This window comes from Brachycentrus maculatus, unplaced genomic scaffold (assembly GCF_059751285.1).
Source record: "Brachycentrus maculatus isolate JH-2025_06_01 unplaced genomic scaffold, ASM5975128v1 h1tg000257l, whole genome shotgun sequence".
In the NCBI taxonomy this organism is placed as follows: Eukaryota; Metazoa; Arthropoda; class Insecta; order Trichoptera; family Brachycentridae; genus Brachycentrus; species Brachycentrus maculatus.
Genome location: NW_028281008.1, coordinates 968896 through 981791, shown reverse-complemented (window position 1 = coordinate 981791; position 12896 = coordinate 968896). Strand labels below are relative to the sequence as shown.

The window sequence follows — 12896 nt, the reverse complement described above, 5'->3', positions numbered from 1 at the left end:
AAATAAAAATTATGTTTTAAGTTTTGTACTGACATTTCTTGGTGGAACTGGATTTTATATAATAAAATAACAACTATGTAACTTTTTCCACATGAATTTTATTTGACCAGCAACCGGGTTTCGTCGTAACCGACATCATCAGTCTGGGACCAGACCAGTTATTTAATTATAAAAAATACTGTGCTATAAATCGATGGATGGTGAAAAAACATATTGATTACGGTAGTTGTCTATTTAAAATTTTGTGTTTTTTTTCATTTAACATTTAGTAAAAATCCTTTTTACATTTTCGACAGTTAAAGGCGGGTAGGTTTTTTTTACGGTTGCCGTTATGCTTTGAAATTACAAGAATTAACTTTATAATGCAATACTTTATTTTTACGATTTAGCACGCCTTAACTTTACATTTTGATAGTTAAACTCTAATAAAATAAAAGTCTTGCCAATCTTCAATTAAACAGTACATCTTCTTCTTCATCTTCTCTTGCTCAATGCTGAGCGTCGTGGTCTTTTGGAATGTCAGGCACTTGGTGCACAAGTCCTCTCCATTCTTCCCGGTTCTAGGCCAACTTGATGGCAGCGTTTAGCGAGGATCCGGTTAATTCCTTTATTTGGTCTGTCCATCTTGTTGGAGACCGTCCTCTTGCCCGCTTGCCTTCAACTGTACCTGTTACTACCAGTTTTTCAAGACTCTTCTCGTTCTTTCTGGCGATATGCCCAAAGTAGGACAGAATCCTTTTCCTGCAAGTCGTGGAGAGTCTTTCTGTCACTGACAGTTCGCGGAGAATGGAGACGTTTGTGCGTCTTGCAGTCCAAGGAATGCGCAGCATCCTCCTCCAGCACCACATTTCAAACACATCCAGCATATGTCTTTCCTTTTTCCTCAGTGTCCATGTTTCCACTCCATGCAGCGCAATGGAGAATACAAGAGATTTCACTAGACGGGTTTTCGTTTTCCTCAGTATGGACCGATTTTTCCATATCTTCGCCAGACTAGACATCGCTGTTTTTGCCATTCCAATTCTTCTCCGGATTTCTGCTTCACAGCCTCCATCTTTAGAAATGAGTGCACCTAAATAGATAAAGTCGTCGACTTCTTCATAATCCCTTAAAGAATTGTTCCTTATCAGGGTGCCGAATCGGTCGATGACAAGAACCTTGGTTTTACTTTTGTTTATTTGCAGTCCTAAATGCTGGCTTTCTATTTCGACTCTATGGAGGAGTTCAGCCATTTCGTCCTCATTGTTGGCTATTAGCGTTGTGTCGTCTGCGAACCTTATATTGGAGATCTTTTTGCCCCCTACTGATACGCCACCTTCCCACCCGTCTAGTACTTTCCTCATTATATATTCTCCATATATATTGAAGAGATCAGGAGACAGTATACACCCTTGTCTCACGCCTTTTTGTACTTGAAATGACTCTGAGAGGAAATTATCAACTCTTACCGATGCCAAATTTTGTACGTATAAGTTGTGAATAAGAATTATCAACTGTCTCGGTACACCCATTGCTTCCAAAACCTTCCACAGGCAATTCCAATTCACGCAGTCAAAAGCCTTTGTATAATCAATAAAGCAAAGTACGACCGGAACCTTGAACTCCCGACTTTTCTCGATTATTTGTCTTATGTTCAAGATTTGCTCACGTGTACCCTTGCCTTTGACGAATCCAGCTTGCTCAATTGAAATTTGCCAGTCGAGGTAGTGTTTTAGCCTTGCTTTTAATATGTGTAGCAATATTTTGCTGGCATGAGAGATGAGTGAGACAGTTCGATAGTTTTCACACTTTAGCGTAGAACCCTTCTTGTGTATTGGAATAAATACAGATTCCACCCAGTCCGTTGGCCATATTCCTGATTCCCATACCGAATTACATATATCGTGCATCCTCTTAATGCCGTCATCGGTCATATTCTTTAGGAACTCAGCTTGGATTCCGTCCTTTCCAGGCGATTTGTAGGATTTGAGTTTTTTAATGGCATTCTCTACTTCCTGGAGGATTATATGGGGTTCATCTGGATTTAAATCATTGAATTCTGCCTGGGGTTGCATACTATCATCTTTGTATAGATCCGCACAATACTCTCTCCACCTTCTGATGACTTTGTCAATTTCACTGATGGTATTTCCCTGCCTGTCCTCAATGGTCCATGTTCGAGGCTTGAACTTCTTGGCGAGTGTTTTCACTTTTTGGAACAAGTCGCGAGTGTGATTAGTGTTAGCGTGACTTTCAATATCCTCGCAAATCGAATTGATGTATCGCTCTTTATCCGCTCTGCAACTTCTTTGCACTCTTCGGTTCAGTTCGGAGTATTGGACTCTTACTTCCTGGGTAGATGTGCTCGATTTCTTAAGCTGTTTCCTCTCTTCAATTAATTTCCAGGATTCTTCGGATATCCATTGACCTCGTGTTTCCATATTTGTCCTCGGGGCTTGAGACTCTTTGATGCTTGACGCTATGATATTCTTTAGCTGTGACCATTTGTCTTCAGGATTACTAGAATTATCGTGAGAACTCTGGATCATGGATGAGAAATTTACTTGGAATTTCTTCAAGATGTCTTCAGAAGGGGTAGTTCGTTTTTTAGCCACATTTCGTTTTATATTTTTCAGCTTCATTTGTATTTCAGCAACAAGAAGTTGATGGTCAGAACCGCAGTCGGCTCCTGGGAAAGTTTTCACATTACGAACAGTCGATCTCCATCTCTTACTTATCATAATGTAATCAATTTGATTCCTGTATCTATCGCCAGGTGACTTCCAGGTATATAGTCTGCGTATGTGGTTTTTGAACCACGTGTTCATAATAGTCAGTTCAGTTTCTGTGCAAAAATGCAGTAGTTTCTCGCCTCTATCATTGCGTGTGCCAATTCCATAGTGTCCGACAATGTCTCTCGGTTGGTCAGAGTCTGATGTTTTTCCAATTTTTGCATTGAAGTCTCCAATAACTAGTGTCACTTCTTTATTAGGAATGCTACGAAGTACAGTCTCTAATTTTGCATAGAATTCATCAGCATCTGATTCATCCGCAGAAGATGTGGGCGCATAGGTCTGTATAATGTTAAGTTTGCAGGGAGAAGTGTTCATTTTCAGATGTATGATTCTGTCACTGACAGTAGTGTAGCTAAGCACATACTTGTTTAGGTGTGGTGCTATTAATATCGCTACCCCTGAGAATGATAATTTTTCTTTTCCTGAGAAATACATTGTGTTCCCATCCTGTGTTGTATGGTGGCCTTCATTGGTCCAGTGGGTTTCGGAAATACCTAGTATGTCTATTCCGTGGCTGCTCATTTCCCTCTCCACAATTTGTGTTTTTCCGGGTTTCAACAATCCTCTTACATTCCACGTTGCTATTCTGAGGTTCTTCCGCAATGATAAGTGCGGATTGTTCTCGGTATGGCTAGTAGTAAATTTTCCATACGAAGCCTGGTTTTCCACTCCATTATGGCCGGTATCCAATTTCACACCCCGCAGCCCGGACCCGCGGTGGCGCCGAGCGTCAGTCGGATTGCGTGACATACCTGTTGCATATTGTGATGACATTTCCATAATACTTTCTTGGGAGAATAATGCAGTGGTTTCCCGTTGCCTTCCGTATCGCAGTACTAAAGCCATTAAAGTCCTCCTGACCATGCCTGTAGTAATCTGGTCGAGAGCCTTGCCGATGTCATTCATCTTCAGCCTCCAGCCAATACTGGTGGGTACTGCTGCCCTCCACCAGGGATGTTTATCGACTTCCTAGTCTAGATCCATCATGTTCAGCGTAAACAGGGGCACCTCGTGTAGGATGTGGCTCTTCACCACGCATGACGGTCTTGGTGACAAGAGAGCTTGATATCTCTTTTCACCCTAGGGAAGATGAGGCCCAGTGTCCAGTCATCCCGAAACAAAGGTACTACCTCTCTCTCCCCTTTACCCCTAAACAGTACATACAAAAGGAGAAAAATCATGAAATATAATTCTAAGGATGTGTCACTTTTTGTTACAATTTAAAATTTGAAAGGCAATTGTGAATATAAAACCTATTATTTTAAGCAAGAGTAGGTAAGTACCTACTTCGCATAAAATAACGTATAATGGAATTCTCCGCTAAAAGATATTGTATTTAGTATACATATTTAAATTTTATCGGACGTCCGCATAGACCTTTTCCCGTTCTTTGTGGTAAATAAGTCACTCGAATCCTGGTAGGTACTTACATTACTTATATAACACGCATGGGACTGGCAACATCATTATGAGCTGTTTTCATAAGAGAGGAATATCGGATTTATACTTAGGATTAAACAATTTAAATCACTGTACATATAAAGGAAATAAAAGATTATTTTGCGTTCATCAAAATCATAAATATCAAAAAAATTATTTGCTAAATTGGCTAATCGAAATAAAGTATTTTGTTAAGATAATATCGTAATCGTAAAGGAGAAAGTGACCAACTAACAAAATATAAAAAGTTTAGCAGGGCCATTTCAGTCACTTTTGTTTGGCAAGAAAATAAACATGAATGCAGTTAGTCATTTTTAACAAGTCAATATATAATACTTCCAAGTTAAAAATCGCTTTGGAATTTTTTCAGGGGAATATACAGCTACTAAGATATCAAATAGTCAATGATCACGTTTTTGTAAACAAATACACTTGGTCACTTTTTCCTGTACGACTACGATATATTTTGGAATTATTTATCCTTCAAATGACTCTTAGTGCTGGTTACGGGTTGGCAACACCGAATGGCTCCAACTTTATAAAATGTATGGCATATTCTTAAATGTGATTGGGATTACTATTATATTGAAAGATACTATTCTTCGAACCCTTATTCGTATCCCAATGGTGAATAGGGCACTGCATCATTTGAACGCAGTGTTATCTTGATCGTAAACACACGATGGAAAGGTGATCAGCGCTCCGCTTCAGGTACCAGTCCAGGGTAATATGAAATAAATATAAAGTGAAAATATCAGTTATGTTTTATTTCACCCCCCCCCCCTGGGAATCGAACCCGGGACCTACGGATGTGGACAAAGATACTATAATTTTATATAATTCGTGAGTGAAAAAATACAGGTAACATATTGCAACATTACGCATGTGTATGATTTTGGAGGGTTGTTTGCAATGGGGTACCTACTTATGGATCCCGCAGCCGTTAGTTTTCTGATTTTAATACGAAATACGTTAACAGGGTACGCAACACGAACGGCGCGATAAGAAGGGACGCAAATTTCGTGATTCTGATTCTTGCGATCGAAATCACTAAACTGATGACCTTTAAAACTGTTCGTTTTTTCTTACAATTATTATATTTTATATAGTTTAATCTCTTATTACTTTAAAGATTTGAAGGAGCATAGAATCAACGGCTTGTGATTTTTTAATATTATAAATAAAATAACTGATAATTTCGTATTATGAGACGCTTATTGGGAGGTTCTCACATTTTTTTTAGACAATAGATGTTTCATCGTAAAGTAAAATGTTTTTGACATTGACCATTGACATTCGATACGATTTTTTTGCGAAGTACCTACCTTGAAAAAAAATATATTCTAAATTTATCGCAAATAATTTCCAAACGACCGTGGCAAGTTTCAAAGGAAGTGTCAAAAAAATCTCCTATTGCATCCTCGGCTGCCAATATAGGCAATCAGGCGTTGAAAGCACAGACTAACTAATTTGGTTGAAAGAATTATTTTTTAATAAATTTATATTTCGATGGCACTCATTGTACTACTGCCATCTATGGTTGAGTTAATTTAACTCGTACTAACATGTTTTTATGCCTTGAAGACTTCATAACACTACTTATCGAGGAATCTATATATTTTTTAAAACGTCATTGAATTACAAGTCCTAAATACATACCATAATCAGTTACGAAAAATTCAAATATGATAATTAACCATTATAATTACTTAATCTTTATCCTACAAAAAAATACCAAAAAGTAAGAGTCCATAGCCAATTTTTCAACTTATTCTCTCCCTTTGAACAATTAAAAAATCCTTAGAAGAAAAGATATAAAATTACCACTTCAAACTTGTTGTAATTATAATTTATTTTGGCTTGACTAAGCGGCGGCAGGCAAAACTATGTCTGCCATATTTTGTTTACAACAAAGTACTATAAAATAAAAATACCGTAAAACACAGCGTTATTGATATTGGTGAGATGATTTGAGAAAATCAGCTAGCTAATGGTTGCAATCGCAACACTGAGCTCCGATACTGCTACATATCCAGCCCCACCTGAGCTGCACAAGTAGTTTTATGATGAGGTTGGAGCTATTTATCATTCCCAGAAGTCTGCCAACCTATGCCTTATTAGACCATTCCAGTGTGGTAGCTGTGTTGAAGCCAAACATACCACTCACGCTACAATGACAATATCCATAAATGTAATATACTTTTATATCTCTTGCACTTAAACACTATGTAAACTTACACCCCACTTACTCACTTCCATACTGCTGCATATACAAGACTCCATATATCATATTTTTTGCCCGCATAGAGTATTGGGAAAATGGCGTGCCAGCATATTGGACCACACGCAATATCCTACAGCATTTTAATAATTGTTCTAGTATACATTGAAAATAAAAAGTTTTTTTTTTGCTTTTTGTAAACATCGAAGAAGGTATTACTAAAATGTTGGCTGGCTTGAAAAGTGAGTGCGGTAAGGAGGGGTTAAAGATGAATATGGCTAAGACAAAAATCATGTCCAGCACAAATCTAACCCAACCGATTACAATCGAAGGTCAATATATGGCAATAATTAAGTCCTATGTCTATTTGAGCCACACTGTCACACTGGGAAGGGGTAATATGGAAGTCGAACTGGAAAGGCGTAGAGCTTTAGGGTGGGCTGCACTTGGTAAATTATCAAATGTTCTAAAATCCCCAAACATTCCCATCCATCTGACGAGGATTTGATGCATGCGTACTCCCAGTGCTCACATATGGATTTGAGGCATTTACCATAGCGAAACGAATCATATATAAACTCTGGGTAACACAAAGAGCAACGGAGAGAACAATGCTGAACACATCCCTTAGGGATCAAAAAACGAATGTCTGGATAAGGGAAAAGACCATGGTAACAGATGTGGCTCAAGAAATCGCGGAACTAAAGTGGAACTGGGCAGGTCATGAGGCACGAATGTCCGAAGAAAGATGGACGAAAAAGGTGCTTGACTGGAGGCCTAGAACAGGACGCAGAAGCGTGGGTAGGCCCCAGACAAGATGGTCCAATGACATTAGGAAAGTGGTGAGCCTGCACTGGAAGAGTCGCCTCCATTAGAGAACTGTAGATGTCCAAAAGGGAGGCCATTGTTCAATATTGGACACAAGAAGGCTGAAGTAAGTATGTAGTAAGTAATTACATTGAAAACCAGGAGATCAAATAAAAATCAATATTTATTAGTCAAAAAGTAAAATATTTAATGAAAATAAATTATATTTGGTAACTGTAATAACATGATGTGCATTAACTCAGTTTATTTGTTGTGGAACATATTGAATAACACCGAAGAAAGTTTGTAAAGAGGTAATCCCATCACAGTAAAGTAATCTCCTTCAATGCGTTCTATCATTGTTCCTGCAATACCTTGGATTCCATACCCGCCAGCTTTGTCCCTGTAAAACATAAGATAAAAATGAAAATAGGAACATGTATCCCATTTTATTCCAAATAACTACATAAAAACATACTCAATTTTGAATATAAAAATTCATTACATTAATTGATTTAGCAGTCACTTTGAGGAAATATCAATGTTTTTAAAATTTAAAATTGACTTCATAAATACCATTTATTTATATACTTTATAATGATGAACATGTTTTAATGCACCTCAACATAATTCAATTTAAAAATGAAATGTATAAAAATCATTTACAATTTAAATTTATCATTTTATTATTTAAATCATTAACACATTATCAACCAATCTACTGCTTTGATAGAGTGGCCGTCTCAATGCAGCCATTTTCAATAGCAAGACATTTCAAATATTCTTATTGTAATAATTAAATTTAAATAAAAACAGAATTTTTATGCATTTATAGTTGCAACCTTCAAAAGGTTATCCCCAATTTAAAAAAAAAAACCTATTGTACTCATGATAGTTCATGCAACTGCTAAGAATTCATAAAGGTTTATATAGCGTTAAATATTAAAGTATAATTATTAGAGACATGTATTAACTTATTTAATAGTTATATGTTTTTAAATACCTAATTGTAGTTTAGTTAAAAGTGGTAAATACTTGAACTGATGGTTAGGTAAAATAAAATATTTATGTAACTGAGAAATTACACTAAACATTTTTTCAGATCTCTTGGAGAGATGTATGCTCGGAACTGAAATAGTAATGTGTTTTATGTCTGAATCTTTTGATACAAAAATATATAGTGATATCTCACATGATGTACTTAAATTGTTCCAGGATCCTTATGTACAACACGTTTTACAAATATGATACTGTAACATAAAAAGTATTCTTTGAAAAAGATGTTTTTTTAGTTTAATTTTTCTACATTTTTTTTCGTGAGTTTCTCTCTCTCAAATGCGTATTCGCATTCAAAGCTGTATAGGACACTGTATCGTATATAGAGGGTATTATCTTGATTAAATACACAAGAAAAATGTGATAAGCCCGGCGCTCCAGGATGATAAAAAATGTATGTTTGAAAAATCATTTATATTTACATTGATCCCTCTAGGACTGCAACCCGAGACCTCTCGCACAGTAGACAAACGTGGACTTGCGTTTGCTTACACAAAAGTGTCTTAATTTCATATGTAGCTGCGAGATATTTATGTAAGTAAAACAAATTTATTAAAAACGTTCAGTTTAATCATACCAATGCGTTGACTGCTTGCAACTTGGAGTTTTGAGCGGCAAGATGAAATATGATACAGTTTATTATGTGAGGAGAGGTTCGTTGTGCGAGTCACCTTATGGATTGTGTGAAGCGTTCGTTATGCTATGTGTCACTGTACATAAATTCACAGAAGTATTGCAACTTACATTGGTTCTCCAGTGGCAATATAAGCATTAATTTGCTCATCCGTTAGCTGGCCAAAGAATACAGTCGTCTTTTCACAAAATTTCACTATTTCTGGTCCATTTTTAACCACTACACCCGTGTATACAACGTTGCCTCTTCCATTTAACCTAAAATTTAAATGATGATGTCTCTATTATTCGGTAGCAATCATAGTACTAACATTATTCATACTAAATTAATGGGTAAAAATTGCAATACATATTATGTTATTATTTACAACTTTGTAACTAATATCAATTTTTTTTGCCAAGTGAATGCATATAATAAATGTTACAGCATAACAAATATAGTAAATATGTTGAACGTGCTAACCATAATTAAGATTATTATTATTATATTAGAAAGATGTATCTGCTAATTCTTCTTCAACCCATGAACCTTTGTCCGCACCCAATGATGCATATGGCATCATAGTGCCATCTAGATTGTCAATTACAGGTGAGGTTATCAGTCCTGTACTTCAGGTACCAGTCCAGAGTGATATTAAGAGTGAAAAATTACATATATCGCATATGCAGGACCTCCAGCATAGCAACCAAATTAGCTAACTGCTACACTACAGAAGCAGACGACTACTATTGCTCTTAAAATTGAACAGAATTTGATTTTTGGTCATTTTTAATGCAATACAAACGCTTGAAAAAAAAAAAATAAATATACATGTTTTAAATAATAAATAAAATAAAATAAATAAATACATATATTTTTACTGAAATTACTTGTTGCTTGGGTTGTGAAAAAAAGAGAATATTCAAATATATTGTCAAGATTTACATACTCAGATAACATCCTGTAAGCATCATCTCTGTCTGTTGGCTTGCCAAAGATTTTTCCATCCAATGTTACCATGGTATCTGCACCAATCAGCACATCTGCCTTGTCGTGTTGGCTGGTGAGTCTTTCATCGACTTCCAAAACTTTCTGAAGAGCCGTTTCAGTGACAAACTCTTCAATATTTTTGAATGTCGAGGGATCCAAATTTTCCTCGAATTTTGACGGACAAAGTAATACATTTAAACCCTGTAAAATAAAATATTAAAATAATAATTCAAACGCGCTCAGATGTGTATCTAATTAGATATTAATACGGCTAGTATAAAATTTAAAAAAAATTGAGAATCACCATAGTTTTCACCAGTTCCTGCCTACTAGGCGAAGAGCTCGCTAGGATAATTTTTTTTGAGTTTAAAATATGAATTATCGGTTGCAACATTTTGATAAAACAGCGTGAAGTAAAAGTGAGTTTATGCGGACGGCTTTTGTCTATTAATGGGTGATTATTTCATTTAAAATTATTTAGATATCTTCTACATATAATATCTTCTGATATGAAGTGAGGGAATTAGTGGTTTGTGAGTGATTGTGCATAGCATAGATTAGCAGTCAGCACACGATAGATAGTCTTCCATTCAGTTATCTATTTTCGTGGAATTAAAAGAATGCCAAATTATTTAAGTATATAATCTAGGGTCGTATTATTAAACTGAACTCCCTATTTATATGTGGATACGTTCCACAAGAAAACATGTAGAAAAAAATGGGAACGTAAGATATTCTTTTACACAATCATTAAGTTGGATATACTGTACCTCACGTGACTGTCTTTGATAATAAATTATTCATTTTAAGTAAGATAAAAATGAAAATGAGATTTTTAATGTAGCCCCAAAATGTACCCAAAATTGGTGCCTTTTGAGTTTGACACCTCTGCTATAGGTCATATACTGGTTTCACCCATTTCAAACAACAGTGTTTGATGTCCCTGAATTTGAGGGATATGTGAGTGTAATGTTCTTGCGATGGCTTTGAGTGTCTTTTTTCTTCTTCTTTTTTTTCTTACACTTATTTGTATTAATATTGTTATGCCATGTTTATTATTTTTGCCCTTCTATCATATATTTTATATTGTGTCATGTACTTAGGTTCCACTATATTGCTGTACTATATTATATTCTATATGTAAAGGCCTTACAGATGTATGCCCCAATAAATAAAATAAAATAAAAATAAAGTGGAGCTACACGTAACACCGTTTATCATTTTCTTAAGCTCCAACTTTATAAGTTTTATAGTCCATTCTTAATTGTGAGTGGGTATCTTTATGATTACCTTATTCGATATCTAAATTTCTGGTTGAAAATGCATAATAATCACATTATCGATTAATCTCTGCGATCTTCTTGAGAATAAACTCTCTGGATGATCGTAGAAAATCAGCAGATGTGAGCTTCTTCTATAAATTGTTCAACTCATACATTGCTCGGGCGGAATTGCTGGAATGTGTATGCTTCAGAGTTCCCAGTCGGATCACCAGGACAACTGACACCTTAGTTAGTAGAACAAACTCTAAACAAAGATTCCTATATTTATCCTTCATCTAAATTGGTTAGTGATGACTCGCCATTGTCAGCGCTGAGATTGCCTAGATTGTAAGTCGCCATTTGTATCGTGATGTGTCCCTAGTTTCATACAATTTGTCTCTGACTTGTGCTTTGATCTTTCCCTTTTCCTCCCTGCAGTCCCTCTTCCGGATATTTTCGCAAATTTACAAATGTGGAATTTTGTAACTGGAATAGTACATGTACTTATTTTGAAAAAGAAACTAACTAACCATCACGCCGCTTCTCTGCAGGGGTAGGCAGAGAGAATAGAACGCCACACCACTCTGTCTTTCCACGTTCATGCATCTCCTCTCATACATACCCGCCGATTGTTTCAACTCTTAACCTGACCGCTTTCAAGTATTTGGCATACCTGATCGTGCCAAGTTTTTCTCGGTCTTCCTCTGCTCTTTTTTCCAATTACATTCGCCTCATAAATTTGTTTTACCGTTCTTTCCTCACTCATTCGTTCTACATATCCAAACCAACTCAACACACCTTTCTTAATTTTATCGATAATGCTTATCTCAGCTTTGCATTCCTTCCTTATTTCACTTTTCAAACATCTATCATACATCATTTTGTCGCACATTCTTCTGAGAGATCGCATTTCGACTGCATTCAGTCTACTTTCATCTCTTATTTTATGTAACTTATTTATGTGAATGTATTGAACTGTTTTGTGAAATTCCCAAATTAAATATAAATTAACGTACAAAACAAAACTGAGAATCACCATATTTTTCACCAGTTCCCGTCTTCTGGGCGAAGAGCTCGCTAGGACGATTTTTTTCGAGTTTAAAATGTGGATTATCGGTTGTAACATTTTGATAAACTGCAGTAACCGAATTAACGACGAGTTTATATGTGGATGTCTTGTGTCTATTGATTAGTGATTAATTCATTTTAAGTCATTTTGACAGGTAACCTAAAATAAACGCGAAGTGAAGTGAATTTTTCTAGTACATATATTATCTAGGGTTATGTTATCTGTGGTTAAAATGACGTCTATTGCCCCTGCACCCCTGAACCCTCCTGGGTTCGATTCGTAAACGTCAGATTGTTCAAAAAACGACCAGATGTGACGAGATAACACTAAAACACCAAAACGGGAACGAAAAATACGAAATACCAAGTTTTTCAAATATTTCAAACAAATATAGACAACACTGCGGTAATAGACATTTATTGATAGAAAAATAGAAATCCATAGGTGCCTACCTATTGCAGCATCGATTATAGTGATCTGATTTTATTTTATTATGTTGCTGGTAATTATTCTTTTATCTTCTTACTGTTGGTTGCGGTGATATTGCGAGGAATTAAAGTCAGAACCAATTTCACTTTGCGATTTGTTCTGTTTCTCTATATACATCTGCTTTTATTAATCTTTATTTTCTATATTTATATTTATCATAAGTCTATTTTTATAA

At 35.8% G+C, this 12896-nt stretch overlaps 1 protein-coding gene across 2 annotated transcripts; it reads right to left on the bottom strand.

The window, feature by feature from the left end:
- Nucleotides 1-7425: 7425 nt before the first annotated feature.
- On the bottom strand, nucleotides 7426-12433 carry LOC148306039 (uncharacterized). Of its 2 annotated transcripts, none has more exons than XM_088265670.1 (4): nucleotides 12200-12433; nucleotides 9861-10102; nucleotides 9043-9189; nucleotides 7426-7645 (listed from the first exon to the last, which is right to left on the bottom strand). In XM_088265670.1, exons 1-4 carry the CDS (start codon nucleotides 12287-12289, stop codon nucleotides 7507-7509), a joined length of 618 nt encoding a protein of 205 aa, XP_088121796.1. In that variant the 5' UTR covers nucleotides 12290-12433; the 3' UTR covers nucleotides 7426-7506. The 2 variants fall into 2 exon arrangements, with proteins under 2 accessions (XP_088121796.1, XP_088121797.1); XM_088265671.1 differs by lacking the exon at nucleotides 12200-12433 and adding an exon at nucleotides 10206-10499.
- Nucleotides 12434-12896: the final 463 nt, after the last annotated feature.

What these genes read in the sequence shown, in the direction of transcription:
- LOC148306039 (XM_088265670.1), bottom strand. Translation starts at nt 12,289, where the DNA reads ATGTTACAACCGATAATCCACATTTTAAACTCGAAAAAAATCGTCCTA. An exon ending in GGGAACTGGTGAAAAATATG is followed by an intron (nt 10,103 to 12,199) that starts GTGATTCTCAGT and finishes TTTATTTTACAG; the next exon opens with GGTTTAAATGTATTACTTTG. An exon ending in ATTGCCACTGGAGAACCAAT is followed by an intron (nt 7,646 to 9,042) that starts GTAAGTTGCAAT and finishes TATGTTTTACAG; the next exon opens with GGACAAAGCTGGCGGGTATG.